Below are 17,530 nucleotides of genomic sequence, written 5' to 3' on the forward strand. Positions count from 1 at the left end.
GCAATCGAGCTTCACTGGTTGCCTCATATTTTGCATGCAAAAAGTGAACCATTGTAGTTTTTTAGGCTCTGTGAAGGTAACACGGCGTCTGATGCACGACAAGAAATTAAATAGCTACGTTTCTGAACCTGTTTTTCCCAAAAGTCTTAGCACATCTGAAGCTCGGATATTCCGATGAGATCTGGAAGGAGCTTCGATACATCCGCATCAAATTCTCCAGACAGCCCAAGCGTCTCAATACCTAGCTACACACCGGTGGACCATTCGCATGCCAGCTCGAGCACGATCTTGGACATCCTAATATGAAGAAGACGGCATTACTTTATAGCCCTGGTGCCCCACCCGAGGACTGCTGGTTTCTTGTTATATCATGCGGAAATATCAGTCTCATGTCTGTTGTGGCAGGACCAGACTTCCGAGAATGTCTGAGCGCTTGTACCTCTCTCTGTACCACCCTTTGGATCAGCATTTGAGGCTCTGTCGCTGGGCGATGCCAGAGGGTTTTGATTGCAGACCCTCTGAACCTGTCAACCGCTAAACCTCGGGACCTTTGAAGATGTCTGGTGCCCTTTTCATTCCCACATGTCGAAGCGAGGTCGACGATATAGCATTATATTGATACTAGCTCTTAGTGCGGTCTTTCTGAGCATGACCTCACGAGGATAGGAGGACGGCGAGAAGTTCTGGAACTGGTGCGTCGCGCGAAACACTGACGACATTCGGGATGCATCATAGTATTCAGCCCGAACTCTTAATTTGTATCATTATGCAGTTCTTTCGTATCTGCACGTATTTCGTTACTGCTGATGATATCGGTGTCATAGGCTGTGGGTTCCTGGACCACACAGGTTCCGCAAAGTTACCAAGAGTTCCTTCGACTTAGTCTTGGAATGTGCAATTCTGTTTAGCGACCGACAGTGCCATTTCATAGGCGCATCACGAACGTGAAAAAGAATTCGACGACGGACAAACGCGCGGAGATCTCTCGTACAAGCTTACGAATCCGCCCGCTTGCGCCTAGTGATGCAGCTTTCGGTATCACCTCAGCTTGAGCTTTCCGTTGCAACTTTTCGGATACTCATTTCAACAGCACACTTTTCCAAAAGTAAAAAGAAAAAGAAAAAGAAAAGAAATACCGCTCTTACGTGTTCGTCAGCACGGAGATAACTGCTCCTATCAACTGAGCCGAAACCAACTTACTGGACAACATGCCAGTTTCTGCGAACGACTTTCTGACACTTGCCGACGACTGGCTTCCAAAATCCCTGCCGACACCACTGATCCAGTTTACGAGCGGTGTCTCTCTGGCCAGAATCTCGAAAGGCTCTTTGCCCAGCACATGCATTAAGCCCATACCTGTCTCTGATGTTCCCAGCATTCTGCACATTGGCTCAGAGGACATTTCCGCGCAAGCCAAGGCTACAAGAAGCAGCTCTGCGTCGACTTCAGCAGTGTTGTCATCACGACCATGACTAAGCGGATCGCCAAATCCAGTCTAAGAAAAGCCATCAGCTGGCAGAAAATGGGCGTGCGAACCATCATATCCCTCGCAGACGGCTCGATCGATCTTGCCTTTGACAAAGGCACGCTAGATGAGCTGACGAAAAGGGGATCGCGAGATTGAGACGTTGATCTTGGAGTTCCTTGCTCGGCAGGTCGTTCAAGTCACACTCTATTGATAGTCGCACTCAAGTTTGATTGAGGACGCCGGCCCAGATGAATGACAAATATCTACGAGGCTGAGGTGGGACATACATATGTTGTCTCAAGGACTTCGCCGCACACTTGCCAGTTTCTACTTTCCCAATAGAGTTGTAATCTCGGTAGCGACGCATCATGCGACTGCCACCCGTGCTCACTGCCGTCGTCGCCGGCGTCTTCTCCTTCGGCGGCTTCGCCCACGCCCAGGGTTGCGCCGAAACTTGCGACTACCACGCCTTCTAAAGGCTTCGCGTCCCTCACGATGCGGTGCCGAGGCGGCAAGGACATGCTGTGCACGACCATCAAACTCAATGTGTGCATCCAGAACAATGGCGCGCGTCTCGTGGGCCGGCTCAATGGCGGCTACAGCGGCAGCTGCCGGAAATGCGCCCTCCCACGCCCAAGCGTGCTGTCGTGTAAGTGTCGGGCCCGGGTCGGCAGATACTGGAGTCATGTTATCCAACTGAGCATATGGAGATAAGTGGTCTGCATCTCATTGCTTCGGCTGGCGATTGAGGGTTGATGTCAACTGTGTTCTTGTAGCGTGTGGTTTTTGAAATGATCCGGAGTTTTGAAAATTATGTATAGGTACAGCATCATCACCGATAGGGATGGGAACTCCCTGTATTGCCACGGCTGGCTCTTCTACCAGCATTAGTGCCAACCGCATGAGACTTTCTTTACGCCATGGCGGACAGCACCGTAGGCAACCGCCGTTCCCGAGTCTGTCGCACAGGTGTTCTCCAGATGCCTCCGTCCGCCAAAGAGTACATCTGGGAGTTTTCAGGTATACATAAGCCGTGGTCGCTGCTTTTTGCAGGAAGGGGAAGCAAGCGACCGATATGGCGAGGTGCCGTGGGTTGCGAGGCTCGACATCATCAGCCATTCATGGTTCATGCAAGACCACAACGGTTGTCAGGGTCCTGTCAGAGAGAAGGGCTGCAAATGGATCCTCGACGTAGTGCGACAACGACGAAACCGACTATAATTCGTAGGAATATATCTTGCGATGACAAGCTGTCTCATGAAGGACGGCAGGGCCGCGCCACTTGACGGTCACATGCAACATGAGACAAGCAACGATATTACATAACTCGAAGGTTGCAGAAAATGGCCATCTCGAAGATCTTAGCCGACTTCATCAAATATTGAGCCGACTCGCTCGAGATTGACCCCAAAACACTCATTGGTGCGCAACTCGGCGGAAATGGCCTTTGCAAAGGACGGTACCCAAGTACTTCGTGCTCTGCAGCTGCTGGGCCGCTCTGCCCAAGCCACCCCACGTAGCGGCAGACGCCAACCCAAGATAGCGGGATAGCATTCCATCATGTTGTTCTGGAATTGTGTTAGCAACTGCGGAGTTAGCCACTTCAATAACTCCGTATGTGTGTCCGTAATTTCCGTCTTCGTAACAGCGGCACCTCCTGGCGCCCATATAAGCGGATTCGAAGGACGTGCTGTCACACGGATGCCTTCGAGACGCGCTATCAAAGCTTGTTTGAAAGTTACATAGTCCGCACAATCTCCCAAGCCCCTGGATCCACATCTGATCCAGGCGTGCGTCACTTGGCCGATCAAGCTCGACGAGTCAAACCCCGTTAGCGTAGTCCCTGCAATTATGCCAGCTGTCATTAGTGAAACCTTAAAAAGCCCCCGGCACCGCGTCCATGCTTCGGCTTCCACGGTCCCTGCGGCCTGTCAATGCCGCGAATAGGTCATCCACCTATGATAGCAGTTCACTCTAGAGCGGCATGCTCTCAACGTCTGCACCGCCCTTCTGCGGCTGGCCCTGGTGGTTGTCGAGTCATGGCCGGGACACGTTCGAGCCTAGCACTAGCGATCTCCTGGGGACAAGTACCTTTTTGGTTTTTTGGGATGGATGGACACACTGCTGCCTGTTTCGAACAACAGACGTTGTGCCGCAGAGCTCGGCCGAACGGGGTGCCGGGGCAATGCTCAGATCCAAGTCGTGGTCACAGCCCGTACTGCGCAGGCTAACTGTCAGATAAGACGCCACAAGGGCCTCGAAAATTGACCAAGTCAGATCAGCACCAAGTCAAGGCGACATCCAGCGATATTGAGAGCATTCTCACGGCACGCAACAGGGTTGCAGCCAACACAGCAATTTTCATATCGGGGCCATCCTAGCAAGAGCAGCCATGCCGAGACAGCCAGGCGAAGATGGGCAACAGATCCACAACGACGTGGTAACGCCACGGCCGCCGCAGGAAGACTTCATACGACAATCTCTGACGGCTTCTCTGCCTCCTGCTCTGAAGAGCAAGAGCACCAGTACGTTACTCAAGAGCAGGAGTCCCGCCGGCAGCAGCCCTACCACCGAACAAGCCTCTCGTCGGGCTTCCATCGAGCAAGAGACTCCTGACGCACTGCTGGACCCCGGCGACCATCATCTCCCGGCGTCCCGTCCTCCGCCGCTCAACTACACCCTGACGGACAAGAAGTTGCGAATATTTATCTTCTGGTGCTTCATCCTGTTCGACTGCGCCATAGTGCCGACGGCGCTCTACTTTGTGCTGTGGTACGAGGCCGGCCCGGGAAGCCAGCCCCGCGGCCCGCTGGCAGCCGACACGGTGCTCAGCATCGTGACGGCGACAATCGGCGGCACCGCTATCATTGAGTGGCTAGTCAGGTGCTGGAAGCTGTGGAAGAAAGACAGTGATTGTCGGGTGAGTTCTGCGAAGAAAGACATATCGATCGCGGTGTCAGATCGCATAGCTGTTGGACGACCGTAGCTGACCTCCCTCTTTGTGCAAAACAAGGTCATTGGCGCGCGAAACCGGTGGTACTTTGACTGGTACCAATGGTGGTTCGGGCTTTGCATGCTCATCGTCGTAGCCGAGCTCATCTTGTAAGTACTCCGTTCCTCGCACCACTAGGCCCCTTTCTCGCCCAACACGTACAGTCTGCTCATCGCAAGTTTGTAGGGGAACCGCGTGGAGGCAACCCAAGCGCCGGCTCCTCGCCCTGCCCCTGTCCTCCGTGCAGATCATCTTCGGCTCGGCTCTGCTCTTCGTCGACATCCTGCACTGGTGCTCCGCCCCGGCCCCGCTGCGCATCTCGTCGGTCGCCCGCGACGCGCCTGCGCCGCCAGGGATATACCCACTCATCGAGGACATCTGCGCCGTCAGCGGCGGCGGCAAGACGGTGTACCGCGAGGCGCTCGCGCGCCGATACGCGGCCAGCCCGCTCTTCCGAGCCATGCTCCGCCGCCTTGGGCTTTTCTGGGCCCTCGGGGCACTGGCCTGCGCGGGCGGGACGGCGTACCTGGTCCTCGAATTCCCGGATATCGACATTGCGTATGCTTTCGGCTGGACGGTGCCGTTTGTCTGGGTGGGCGTCTGGAGTGTGGTCACAATTCCGTATGTCAAGATCATGCTGGCTCGGGAGCAGCGGCTATGGGTGGGCGAAGGGGCGCCTTTGAGTGCGGTTGCTCCGTCGTTGGAGCAGGTCTAGGCCGACTCGTATGGGTCGTTCAAGTGCGAGGCAAGCTGCTCAAGCTCGTGTTGGCCTTGGTTCTTCATTGGCTGTGTCGCGTGATGGCGGGCTCAGAGATACCTTTGTTATTTCGATAGAGCAGTCACCGACAGAAATGACAATTGCATTGCGCCCACACTTGTGCTTTTCAATGTGGCTGGAGTGTTCTGCTTAGCATGATCTTTCATTTGTCCGAAGGTTGCAATTTTGAGAGGCTTCAAGATGTACCAGCCTGGTCCTAACTGCTCTGAGATTCCGGAGTATCATTGTTGCATTGTCCTAGTCAGGGGAGGGTAGGTCTCTTTGCTCTGGAGAAAACTCGGCCCCTGAGTAATTCGTGATGAATCAGTCGTGTCACTGGCGAGGCACTCGAATCATTGTCACTGGCTTTATTGATGTGCTCTTATTTCATTTCCCTTTTTGGTCGCTTTCTTTAAGGATTGTATTGTCATACATGGTGAAAAATGGATGATATTAAGTACCAATGCTGACTCTTGGCATACCGAGAACGCTTGTGCATAGTGACGATACGCCTGACATACTTCTTTTTGCAGATCTCGGCTGACGAATAAGGGGTAAAACCGGCGCGATTGCCCATCCCATAACTAACAGGCGCCGTCATGACCTGACGTACCGCAAACGGGGTTTACCAGAAAGGGAATGAGCATCTGAGTCTACGGCTCAGCTAGATCCACCTTGGATCTCCGGGTTCCAGTGTGCAGAGCACTCCCCATGGAGTCGCAGTGGCCGCGGCTCTGAGTGCCTACAGGGCGGAGTTCCCAGGCGACGTGACATGGACGGGTTATAGCGCACGCCATCATAGGATTTGTAATCACATCAGGATAAGGTTGTCCCCCAATGCAGAACAGGCAGCTGCATCCACCGACAGGGTGAACGATGCATGATGGATGCTTTTGCTAGATTCTGCCTGACACACGTCGATCTTGGGCGAAGGGGAGCTACTCCGTCTAGCCACGCGTTCGACGTGCTATAGTTCCCCATTAATTTAAGTTTCTGTCTCGACCAGGGCCAGGCTAGGGCCGGGGTCTGGGTCCAAGCCACCAGACCAGACCGCTGGAGCCCCGGGTCCGTTGTTGACACCCCGGCCGCCGCGGGCTACCCAGCCTTCCGGATTGCGCAGTCCAGGGACGGACGACAGCACCGCCACGCTGGGCCTTCATCAGGAATAGAGTTTCGCCGTCACACCGAGGCTGCATCATCACAACGCCGCGGACAGGGCCCAACCCTGCAGACGTTGGGGCTGACACCTGCGAACACAGGACGACGTGAAAAGGAACAAGATGCGCGCCTTCCTTGCTGAAGCCGGCTTCTGGCCCACGAGACACCAGGTCAAATCTTCAGACTCACACACAACTTTGCAGCAGCAGGAGCAGCACATCATGGCGCCTGAGCAGCAGAAACACAACAGCAAAGACAAGGCGGCGGCCGCTGCCGCCACGAAGGACGGGGACAAGGAGTCCGAGGGCAAGGCTGTCGTCGTTGGCCTGCAGCGCATCCCGCAGCCCTCGACGACCCCGGTCGTGGGCAACCTCCCCAACGTGGACCTGGACGACCCCTCGCGCTCGTTTGTCCAGATGGCCGCCCGCTACGGGCCAATCTACAAGCTCTCAATACTGGGGTTGGACATGATTGTGCTGTCCAACTGGAAGCTCGTCGACGAGGCGTGCGACGACTCGAGGTTTCGCAAGTCGATCAAGGGCGAGCTCGAGGTGAGTTGTCATCACTGGCTCTACAGGCTTGCCCTGCGGAGACTGACAATCTTTTGCAGGAACTACGGAACGTGGTACACGATGGTCTATTCACAGTAAGTTTACACTCCATTCTGCAACCTAGAAGAGGCGAGGCTGACAAATTGCTCCTGACAGTCCACAGGTGAGGAGGAGGAGAACTGGGGCATCGCGCACCGGGTCCTGGTGTCGGCGTTTGGCCCGCTGGCGATCCGGGGCATGTTCGACGAGATGCACGAGGTGGCCAGCCAGCTTGTCCTCAAGTGGGCGCGGCAAGGCCCCACGACGCGCATCGACGTCGGCGAGGACTTTACGCGGCTCACGCTCGACACGGTAGCGCTAACGTCGATGGGGTTCCGATTCAACTCGTACTACCAGAGCGAGATGCACCCCTTCATCACAGCCATGTACGACGTCCTAACCGAGGTCGGCAAAAAGGGGATGCGCTTCCTACCGTCCGTATTCTACGCCTCCGAGACCAAAAAGTACCATAAGAACATTGCGCTCCTACGGCGGACGGCGCGCAAGGTTATCGACGAGCGCAAGGCGAGCCCGGACGGCTTCAAGGGACGGAGGGACCTGCTGACGGCTATGCTCGAGAGCGTCGACGTTAAGACGGGCCGTAAGATGACCGAAGATAGCGTTATCGATAACCTTATCACGTTCCTCGTCGCAGGCCACGAGACCACCTCGGCGACGCTCCAGTTTACCATGTACAACCTGCTCAAGCACCCGGACAAGTACCACAAGCTGCAGGAGGAGATTGACTCGGTCGTGGGCACGGCGCCCATCACGCTGGACCACGTTACGAAGCTGAAATATCTAGACGCGGTAAGCATTCTCGTCTTCTCAGCGATAGGCTCCCGTGACCTCTTCTCATGCACAATACTAACACTTGTGCGGCCCAGTGCATTCGTGAGACCCTTCGCCTCAGCGCGCCAATTTTCGCCTTTGGCCGTGAGCCCAAGCAGGACGAGATCCTCGGCGGCAAGTACCGGATCAGGAAGGACGAGCAGATCCTATGCCTGCTCTCGGGCTCGCACCGGGACCCGGAGGTTTGGGGCCCCGACGCCGACGAGTTCGAGCCCGAGCGGATGCTCGACGGCGGCTTCGACCGGATCCAGGCGCAGTTCCCGCACAGCTGGAGCCCCTTTGGCACGGGCATGCGCTCGTGCATCGGCCGCGCGTTCGCCTGGCAGGAGATGCTGCTCGCCTACGCCGCGATGCTGCAGACCTTCAGCTTCGTCATGGACAACCCGGCGTACACGCTCCAGACCCAGACGTCGCTCACCATCCGGCCCAAGGGGTTCTACATCCGGGCCATCCCCCGCGGCGGGCTCACGCCGCTGCAGATCGAGGCACGCCTCGTCGGTGGCGCTGTGGGTGGAGGAGCCAATGGAAACGCCTCCTCGCCTCCTTCGGCAACTGAGCAGTCCGCGAAGTCTGCTGCCGCCGCCGCCGCTGCTGGCGTGAACGGCCACAAGATGGCGATCTACTACGGCTCCAACTCGGGCACGTGCGAGTTCATGGCGCGCAGGCTCGGCCAGGACGCGACGGACCGCGGCTTCACTGCTTCGGTAGAGCCCCTGGACGTAGCCAAGGGGGCGCTGCCCAAGGGCGGCAGCGTCCCTGTTGTCATCGTGGCTTCGTCGTACGAGGGCCAGGCGCCGCACAATGCAGGGCACTTTGTGCAGTGGATCGAGTCTATGAGCGAGAGCGGGCCGGCTGAGCTCGAGGATGTCACTTATGCTGTCTTCGGGTGTGGTAAGTCCATTAGACCCTAATTATCCTGCCAGATCAAGCTCTAAATACTGACCTCTGTATCTCCACAGGCCACAGCGACTGGGCAAAGACGTACCAGCGCATCCCGCGTCTCCTGGACACGCAGCTATCCAAGCTCGGCGGACAGCGCCTCGTGCCCATGGGCGAGACGGACGCCAAGGTGCGCGACATGTTCTCCGACTTTGAGACGTGGCAGGACGAGACGCTCTGGCCCGCGATCCAGGTCAAGCTCAACATCACGGCAAGCCAGGACGACGAGGCCAGCAGCCAGCGCCTAAAGGTGTCCTTCTCGACGCCCCGGACCTCGATCCTGCGCCCCGACGTTAAGGAGGGTCTCGTTGCCGCCGCCCGCAGCCTGACTGGTGCTCCCGCCTTGTCGGGAGGGCAGGAGGGGGAGGAGAAGCGGCACCTCGAGATTCAGCTGCCGACGGGCTGGACGTATACAGCGGGTGACTACCTGGCTGTGCTGCCGCATAACCCCAAAGCCACGGTCGCACGGGTCATGCGTCGGTTGCACATGGCCTGGGACGCCCACGTGTCCATCGAGGCTGCGGGTACGACCACGCTGCCGACAAACACCAGCTTGCCTGTCTCGGAACTGCTAAGCTCGTATGTAGAGCTGGGCCAGGTCGCCACGAGGAAGGTCAGTCAGAGGCAATGCTCCTAACGACATCAAGACCCATCTGCTAACCGTCGTTTCGTCACAGGATGTGGCCACCCTCAGCAGGCTGGTCGAGGACGCAGAGATCAAGGCCAAGCTCGAGAACATGGCCGCCGACGGCTTCGACGAGCAGGTCCGCGCCAAGCAGCTCTCCGTGCTCGGCCTCCTGGAGGCGTTCCCCGCGCTCATGCTTCCCTTCAACATCTTCCTCTCCCTGCTGCCACCCATGCGCGTCCGTCAGTAGTAAGTTCACTCAATATCCTCCTCCACCTATACAACGCTATATTGTTTCGAGAGCATCTGCTGACACGCACCATCACAACAACAGCTCCATCTCCTCCTCCCCCCTCGCCTCCCCTGGCCTGGCTTCCCTGACATACAACGTCATCGACCGCCCCGCCACGAGCGGCACGGGGCGGCACATCGGCGTGGCCTCGTCCTACCTCGCGTCCGTGCAGGAGGGCGACAAGGTACAGGTCGCTGTCCGCAGCGCCGCCAAGGGGTTCCACCTGCCCCTCGAGCCGCGCAAGACGCCCATCATCTGCGTCGGCGCGGGGACCGGGCTGGCGCCCTTCCGCGCGTTCGTGCAGGAGCGCGCCCTCCTGCGGGAGAGCAGCAGCGGCAGCGGTAGTAATTCAGAGGAGGATCTGGACTTGGCCCCCGCGCTGCTCTTCTACGGCTGCCGCGACCCGGCCGTGGACGACCTGTATCGCGATGAGTTTGACGCGTGGGAGGCAGCGGGCGTGGTCAAGGTTTTCCGCGCGTGCAGCCGAGTCCCCGACAGTACGGACGGGTGCAAGTACGTGCAGGACCGGCTGTGGCGGGAGCGCGAGCTCGTCGGGGACCTGTGGAGCAGCAGCGAGGCCCGGATCTACGTGTGCGGCGCAAGCAGGATCGTCGAGGGCGTCAAGGACGCCATGGTGCGCATCCTGCAGAGCGAGGGCGAGAGGCGCGGGGAGCCGTCCGTGTCGTATGAGCAGAGCCTCGAGCGGTTTGAGAAGCACCAGGCGGAGCGGTTCGTGCGGGATGTTTTTGACTAAGGAGGCGTGTTACACTTCGTTGAAATTGCTTGGTTCTAGCTCAATGTTACATGTCATCCTGGATTCTATCTAAATTGGTACGATGAGGAGGCTGCCATCATCAGAAGTTGTAGCGTTAAGCTATTCTCCCTTCAAAAGATGTATCTAATATGAGACGTCGATTATTCTCTAGTATTGTTCGTCACATTCCGCCTTTGCACCGAGTGTTATCCCCGACCGGTCAGAGCGGTCACGGAGTTAGCACGAGGCCACCCATGGTGTAGCACACTAGGAGTACTCTGTCCTGGAGAGAGTTCAGCGCCAGAGCCATCCCCTTACATGTCACACCACGCAAGACTGCATCACTCAAAATCGCCGTGGCGCCAGGGACATGGGTAGTGCACGTCGCCACTGTTGACCTGTTTCGGATGACCCCTGCGAAGATCGAGTCAGGAGCCCATGTATCAGCTCTCCATTGAAAGTGTCAAGCTCCTAAGCGTAACTCCAGCCTGTGCCCCTGCTCAAGTGAAAGTCTAAAGACATCAAGGGACGAAGTTAGACCTAAGGACCCCAACTGAGAATACGTCTCAACCTGACACGACGCTAGTCGAGGATGACAACTGGTCGCAAAGTTTAAAAAACGCGAAAGTTACCGCCCAGCCTCGGACCGGCAGGAAGGTTCAGGGATGCTGTCGAGGGCCACCGGTCTGCCGGGACCCGGGGGAGTGGGGTCCGCGGGGTGCGGTCTCCATGTGCAGGGGTCTCTGAGCTTGTTCACGAACGACTACGCCTGGGGCCGGGGTATCCCAGATGCCCATCGGTGCCATCCCAGCCCGACAGGGCGAGGAAAAGTACTTAGTATACCGCCACGAAACTCTAGGACATTACGAATGCCGATCCGGATACGAATCGCACGGAGATGCTGCGCCTCGCGTCGTGGCAGCGCCGGCCCTCCACGGTGGCCGGCCGGGCGCTGTCCGCGGCATCGTGCAGCGCAAGTATTATATCAGATCTAGCCACATCCCCGTAGAGTCAGCAACGGCAACACAAGTGACACACACAACTCACTATGCCTCTGTCACAAGAACTAGAACCACCTACCAACATGGTGTCCGCATCAGACGGCCAAGCCGTCCTGGCCAAGTCGTGGTCCGACGACGAGAGCCGGCAGTCTGGCAACCTGGACATTGAGCTCAGAGACCTTGCCCTGCGAACCACGGCAACATGTCCAGCGACGCCAGAGGGCCAGTGGCGCCGGGTCCTCTTTCCGGAGTCTGGCAGCTCCCTCGACCCGCAGTCGCCCGCCTTTGACGGCCGCCTGTGGGTCAAGACCTTTTTCGACCACTACAACGAGACCCTCCCCTCGCGGCCGCGCAGTCTCGGCGTGGCCTATCGTGACCTGACGGTGTGTGGCGATTCGTCTGGGGCTCAGCACCAGGCCAGCACCGGCAACATCTTCCTCAGCGCCGTTGAGTCCGTCACGAGGAGGCTCGGCGGTGTCCAGCAGAGCAAGCAGGTAACGATCCTGCGAGACTTTGAGGGCGTTCTTGACGCCGGCGAGCTTCTGCTCGTCCTTGGCCCGCCGGGCTCGGGTTGCTCAACCCTGCTCAAGACTATTGCCGGCGAGACGGCGGGCTTGAAAGTGAGCCCAGAGACGAAGTGGAACTACAGAGGTGAGTGACCATATCTACAATACCTTCAAACACAATAAGTATATGAGCCGAGACTGACGACCTGCGACCAGGCATCGACGAGGACCACGTGCGATCTCGCTTCCGCGGCGACGTTCTCTATAACGGCGAGATCGACACGCACCTCGCGCACCTGACGGTCGGCGAGACGCTGCGCTTCGCAGCCTCGACGCGGCCGGTGCGAAACGTGCCCGCGGGCTTCGCCCCTTCGCGCGTGACGAGCATGCTCTGCGACGTCGTCATGTCCGTCTTCGGCATCGCGCACACGGTCGACACGCGCGTCGGCGACGACTTTGTGCGTGGCGTCAGCGGCGGCGAGCGCAAGCGCGTCAGCATCGCCGAGTCGGCGCTCACGGGCGCGCTGCTGCAGTGCTGGGACAACTCGACACGCGGGCTCGATAGCGCCAACGCCGTCCGCTTCTGCCAGAGCCTGCGCGATCAGGCCAAGATCCTCAACATCTCGGCCGCGGTGGCCATCTACCAGGCCCCGCAGAGCGCTTACGATGTTGGTCATCCTGATGGTCCGAAGGGTCGAGAGATGATAGCATGCTAATCTTAAGTATCTGCAGTTGTTTGATCGCGTCACCGTGCTGTACAAGGGGAGGCAGATCTTTTTCGGCAAAATCTCCGAGGCCGCGGGCTATTTCGAGAATCTGGGCTTTGAGCGTATGTCATTCCCCGATCATCCCTTTTCTGGTACACTTATTGCAGGTTGGACTGACTCCCTAGACAGGCCCCGAGAGACAAACCACGCCAGACTTCCTCACCTCCATGACCAGTCCCGCCGAGCGTGTCGTCCGTGCAGGTTTTGAGGGCAAAGTCCCAAAGACTCCCGATGAATTTGCCGAGTGCTGGAAGAACAGCAAGGAGCGACAGGCTCTGCTCGGTGAGATCCAGGAGTACCAGGACAAGCACCCGCGCGATCAGCGGGCCCTCGAGTACAAGCAGTCCCGCGCCGCGGATCAGCAGAAGCACATGCGGTCCAGCTCTCCCTACCTCATCTCGTTCTTCGCGCAGGTCAAGCTCAACATCTGGCGCGCGTTCCGGCGCCTCGTCGCCGACCCCTTCTTCACCATCGCGTCCATGCTGTATAACCTGATCATGGCGGTCATGCTTGGGAGCATGTTCTTCGAGATGAAGGCGGACGCGTCGACGTTCTACTACCGTGGCGGCATCATCTTCTTTGCTCTTCTATTTAATGCCTTTGCCAGCCAGTTGGAGGTTCTCACGGTCTACGCAGAGCGCCCAGTCATTGAGAAACACAACAGATACGCGCTGTACCGGCAGTCGTCGCAGGCAGTCGCCAGCTACCTGATGGACCTGCCCTACAAGACGGCCAACATGTTCGTCTTCAACATTGTCATCTACTGGATGACCAACCTGCGGCGGGACGCCGGCGCCTTCTTCTTCTTCTGCCTGACCAGCTACCTCACGACGCTCGTCATGTCGGCCCTGTTCCGCACGCTGGCGTACCTGACGCGCACGCCAGCCCAGGCCATGGTGCCCGGCTCCCTCCTAAGCCTGGGCCTTATGATCTACACGGGCTTCTGTATCCCGCCGTCCTACATCCCGGACTGGTCCCGTTGGATGATGTATATCAACCCGCTCTCGTACGCGTTCGAGGCGCTCATGGCCAGCGAGTTCCACGACCGCGAGTTCCCCTGCTCCAACATGGTGCCGCGGGGCCCGGGGTACGAGAACCTCCCCGCCGAGTCGCAGATCTGCTCGTCGGTCGGTGCCGAGGCTGGGCGCGCGTTTGTCAACGGCGATCGCTACATTGGGGACTCGTTCGGTTATTCCAACGAGAATAAGTGGAGGTGAGTTATCATGAATCATTATCTAGGAAAATATCCAAGTCAGGTTGGAACGTGGACTAACACTGCTGCAGAAACATTGGCATCCTGTGCGCCTTCCTTGTCGGCCTCTTCGTCGTATATGCCCTCGCCGCGGAGTTTGCCAAACCGCCCAGAGGCAAGGGCGAAGTACTCGTCTTCCGCCGCGGCAAGGGGCCGTCAAAGGCGGTGGGAGTGGCCACAGCCGGCGATATCGAGTCGCAGCACGACTCGGTCCGCGAGGGAGAAAGCCTAAAGGGATCTACACTACAGAAGTCTGCGACGCCTCAACCGCAAGAGCGTCCCGTTTTCCACTGGAATGATGTGTGCTACGACGTGGACATCAAGGGGACCACCCGCCGCATCCTGTCTCAGGTCGACGGCTGGGTCCAGCCTGGCAAATCGACCGCACTGATGGTACGTTACCCTGCGTCGGTACCCATCACGAGATATTTGGAGCTAATATGAGGATCGAACAGGGCTTCTCAGGCGCCGGCAAGACGACGCTGCTCGACGTCCTCGCAGGCCGTGTGACCACGGGCGTCCTAACTGGCGAGACGCTCATTAACGGCCGGCCGACGGACGCCTCGTTCCAGCACTGTGTCGGCTATGTCAAGCAGCAGGACGTGCACCTCGAGACTATGACGGTGCGCGAGGCTCTCGACTTCAGCGCGCTGCTCCGCCAGCCGGCGTCAGTCCCGCGCGCCGACAAGCTCCGGCACGTGGACCGCGTGGTGGCCATGCTCGAGATGGACGAGTTCGCGGGCGCCGTCATTGGCGTGCCCGGCCAGGGCCTCAATGTCGAGCAGCGCAAGCGCCTCACCATCGGGGTCGAGCTCGCCGCCCGCCCAGAGCTGCTCATCTTCCTCGACGAGCCCACGTCGGGGCTCGACAGCCAGACCTCGTGGGCGATCTGCGACCTCATCGAGCGGCTGAGGAACGACGGGCAGGCCGTCCTGTGCACAATCCACCAGCCCTCGGCCTTGCTGTTCCAGCGTTTCGATCGGCTGCTCCTGCTGGCGCCGGGTGGCAAGACTGTGTACTTTGGCGACCTGGGCGAGCACTGCCTTACCCTGATCCGGTACCTCGAGCGCAACGGGGCCGCGCCGTGTCCTTCGGAGGCTAACCCGGCCGAGTGGATGCTTGACGTGATCAAGCCCCCCTTGGACGGATCCGAGGGCATCGACTGGCACGAGGTCTGGCGAGCGTCCCCCGAGTACGAAATGGTCAAGGACGAGATGACACGCCTCCACGGCCTGTCCACCCAAGCGCCAGCCAGCAGCAGCCCCAGCCACGCTGATGACACCGCCTCATCCAGCGACAAGGAGTTTGCAGCCTCTTTCGCGACCCAGTTCTTCCTGGTGCTCGACCGCACAGGCAAGCACTTCTGGCGCTCGCCGACGTACATCTGGTCCAAGTTCAGCCTGATCGGGCTCTCGTGCCTGTACCTGGGCTTCAGCTTCGACGCGCACCTGTCGCTGCAGGGCATGCAGAACCAGCTCTACGCCATCTACCTCTTCTTCATCCTCTTCAGCTCCCTCAACGAGCAGATCATGCCCATGTTCGTGCCGCAGCGCGCCCTGTACGAGGTCCGCGAGCGCCCCTCCAAGATGTACCGCTGGACTATGCTGCTCCTCGCCAACATCCTCGTCGAGATGGCCTGGAACGTCGCCGCCGCCGCCATCGCCTACATCTGCTGGTACTACCCCGTCGGTTTCTCCAGTCTTCCTGGTGGCAACAGCGGCGCCGGCACGGACGATCTCTCGCTCCGCGGCTTCCTCGTCTTCCTCTTCATTGCGCTCTTCCTGCTCTTCACCTGCACATTCTCGCACATGGCTATCGCGTGGAACGAGACGGCCGAGACGGCCGGAGTCCTCGCCAGCTTGCTGTACATCTTCTGCATCGCCTTCTCTGGGGTGGGAGTCGCCCCGGCCGACCTGCCCCAGTTCTGGACCTTCATGTACCGCGTTTCCCCCGTCACCTACATGATCAGCGGCGTCATGTCGTCCGCCATGTCCGGCTACGAGGTGACATGCGCGCCCGGCGAAGTTCTGCGCATGGTGCTGCCTAGCTCCACCAACGCGACTACGACGTGCGCCGACTTCCTCGCGGGCTTTGTCGCGGCCGAGGGCGGGCGCGTGCTCGAGCAGGGCGGCGGCGACGGTACCTGCGCGTTCTGCCCGCTCGCCACGACCGACGCGTTCCTCGCGCGCTTCGGCATCGAGTATGCGGATCGCTGGAGGAACTTTGGCCTGCTCTGGGTGTATATCTTCGTCAACATCGGCCTGGCCCTGGGGCTGTACTGGGTCTTTAGGGTTCCCAAGGGCAAGGGCATGAAGCGTGGAGTGTAATGGGTTTGGTATTGAGGAAAGACTTTTTTGTGTGTTAGCGGCTGGATTATTTTAGATTTATTGCTGGCTGAGTTATTCACTTGGCTGTGAAGTTCGTGTGTACAGACTTTCGTATGTTGGCGATGCGAAGATTCCTACTAAGTTTAGCAGATTTGTCTTTCTTTTCCTTAATTCACTGTCGCAATATGAATCCTCATTTATAATATCCATATCGAGCAGAGCTATACAAAATCTGGGAGCAGCCTGGAAGGGCCCAATTGGCATATCTGCCATTCGTGTCAAGTTATGTTAGAAGAGATGTCTCGAATTAGCAGTACGCTTCTAGAGCCTTCGAAGCCTCTGTCGACCTACTCGAGCTTAATGAGGGGCTGAAAATGGGAAACTCGAATTGCGTGGACCTAGATGCATCAACCAATTCGAGCCAGTGACTACATACTACGCACCACACTGGTGGAAGCGGCGGCGCGGCATGTACGTTGAAAACAAGCGCCGTTCGCTATATGTGTCGCCAAGTCGGTCAACTCTGAACCTTGGCTTTTTGGCCCGTAATTCAAGGACGGACTGGCTGATGGAGACTTTGCCCTGTGCCAGGTATGCAGGTCTTGCACGTGCTCGGCGCCGGTACCGTGTTGCGCATGGGCCGTGCCACATACTGGAGATTATTCCCGATTCTTGCTCTTTTGCGATACATGGCCTGCGTTAGCAAGAAATATCTGCAGAGCCGATGTCCCTGCCCCTGACCAGTGTGTCGTTGGATCCATAGACAAGTCCAACGTACAGGTCCATGCTCTCCGCCCTGCTGATGGTTCTCAATGATGGACGATGGCGTATCACCCTGTTGTCAGGGCCAGCACATCAGACTAGTCCTCACCCCTCGGCCCCCTTCCAACATGTGTTGTGGTCGCGCACAACCTGGCAAGACACGGCACATAACCTCCGGCGCGGAGAGAGTGCAGATGACACGTCCACCCTTTGTGCGCACTATACAACTCGGCCGACCGGGACACTCTGGCAGTGGAGTGCCGTGGCTCCAGCTAGGGATCTGGAACGGATCATACTTGCATAGGGGCATGTGTGTAAAATCTCGATCCGTCCAGAACATGCCCCACGGCGGGGGACCAGCGTGGAGTACCTACATAGCCGGGCCTGACAGATCCGTGGCTATCGAGCTGGAGGCCTTAGATGGCAGGTAGGCCAGGTCTATCGAATTTTTCTTTAGTTGTCTGTGTTGTGGCAGGCCTAACCTGACT

At 58.3% G+C, this 17,530-nt stretch overlaps 4 protein-coding genes across 4 annotated transcripts; 3 read left to right on the forward strand and 1 right to left on the reverse strand.

Moving 5' to 3' along the window:
• Positions 1–572: 572 nt before the first annotated feature.
• B0I36DRAFT_349751 (uncharacterized protein) lies at positions 573–2,155 on the reverse strand (the record flags this gene model as incomplete). The annotated part of the gene is made up of 4 exons (XM_046156825.1): positions 573–748; positions 1,201–1,495; positions 1,756–1,928; positions 1,963–2,155. The coding sequence occupies 4 exons, from the start codon at positions 2,153–2,155 to the stop codon at positions 573–575; spliced, it is 837 nt and encodes a 278-aa protein (XP_046011034.1).
• A 1,503-nt stretch (positions 2,156–3,658) lies between these two features.
• On the forward strand, positions 3,659–5,297 carry B0I36DRAFT_268844 (uncharacterized protein). Its single transcript, XM_046151253.1, has 3 exons — positions 3,659–4,388; positions 4,482–4,570; positions 4,647–5,297. Exons 1-3 carry the CDS (start codon positions 3,861–3,863, stop codon positions 5,173–5,175), a joined length of 1,146 nt encoding a protein of 381 aa, XP_046011035.1. The 5' UTR covers positions 3,659–3,860; the 3' UTR covers positions 5,176–5,297.
• Positions 5,298–6,710: 1,413 nt separating this feature from the next.
• B0I36DRAFT_268846 (cytochrome P450) lies at positions 6,711–10,612 on the forward strand. Its single transcript, XM_046151254.1, has 7 exons — positions 6,711–6,926; positions 6,986–7,021; positions 7,083–7,775; positions 7,853–8,708; positions 8,777–9,369; positions 9,434–9,630; positions 9,716–10,612. The coding sequence occupies exons 1-7, from the start codon at positions 6,792–6,794 to the stop codon at positions 10,425–10,427; spliced, it is 3,222 nt and encodes a 1,073-aa protein (XP_046011036.1). The 5' UTR covers positions 6,711–6,791; the 3' UTR covers positions 10,428–10,612.
• Positions 10,613–11,511: 899 nt separating this feature from the next.
• Positions 11,512–16,457, forward strand: B0I36DRAFT_289950 (multidrug resistance protein CDR1; the record flags this gene model as incomplete). Its single annotated transcript, XM_046151690.1, has 6 exons — positions 11,512–12,079; positions 12,151–12,602; positions 12,667–12,763; positions 12,831–13,914; positions 13,986–14,346; positions 14,409–16,457. 6 exons carry the CDS (start codon positions 11,512–11,514, stop codon positions 16,278–16,280), a joined length of 4,434 nt encoding a protein of 1,477 aa, XP_046011037.1. The 3' UTR covers positions 16,281–16,457.
• Between the last annotated feature and the right edge of the window lie 1,073 nt (positions 16,458–17,530).

The sequence above is a fragment of the Microdochium trichocladiopsis genome, assembly GCF_020744255.1.
Source record: "Microdochium trichocladiopsis strain MPI-CAGE-CH-0230 chromosome Unknown B0I36scaffold_6, whole genome shotgun sequence".
Taxonomy (NCBI): domain Eukaryota; kingdom Fungi; phylum Ascomycota; class Sordariomycetes; order Xylariales; family Microdochiaceae; genus Microdochium; species Microdochium trichocladiopsis.

Coding starts and splice junctions, on each gene's coding strand:
- B0I36DRAFT_268846 (XM_046151254.1), top strand. CDS start 6,792: ATGGCCGCCCGCTACGGGCCAATCTACAAGCTCTCAATACTGGGGTTG. Junction 6,927..6,985: donor CGATCAAGGGCGAGCTCGAG/GTGAGTTGTCAT, acceptor AATCTTTTGCAG/GAACTACGGAACGTGGTACA. Junction 8,709..8,776: donor TTATGCTGTCTTCGGGTGTG/GTAAGTCCATTA, acceptor GTATCTCCACAG/GCCACAGCGACTGGGCAAAG.
- B0I36DRAFT_268844 (XM_046151253.1), top strand. CDS start 3,861: ATGCCGAGACAGCCAGGCGAAGATGGGCAACAGATCCACAACGACGTG. Junction 4,389..4,481: donor AGAAAGACAGTGATTGTCGG/GTGAGTTCTGCG, acceptor GTGCAAAACAAG/GTCATTGGCGCGCGAAACCG. Junction 4,571..4,646: donor GTCGTAGCCGAGCTCATCTT/GTAAGTACTCCG, acceptor GCAAGTTTGTAG/GGGAACCGCGTGGAGGCAAC.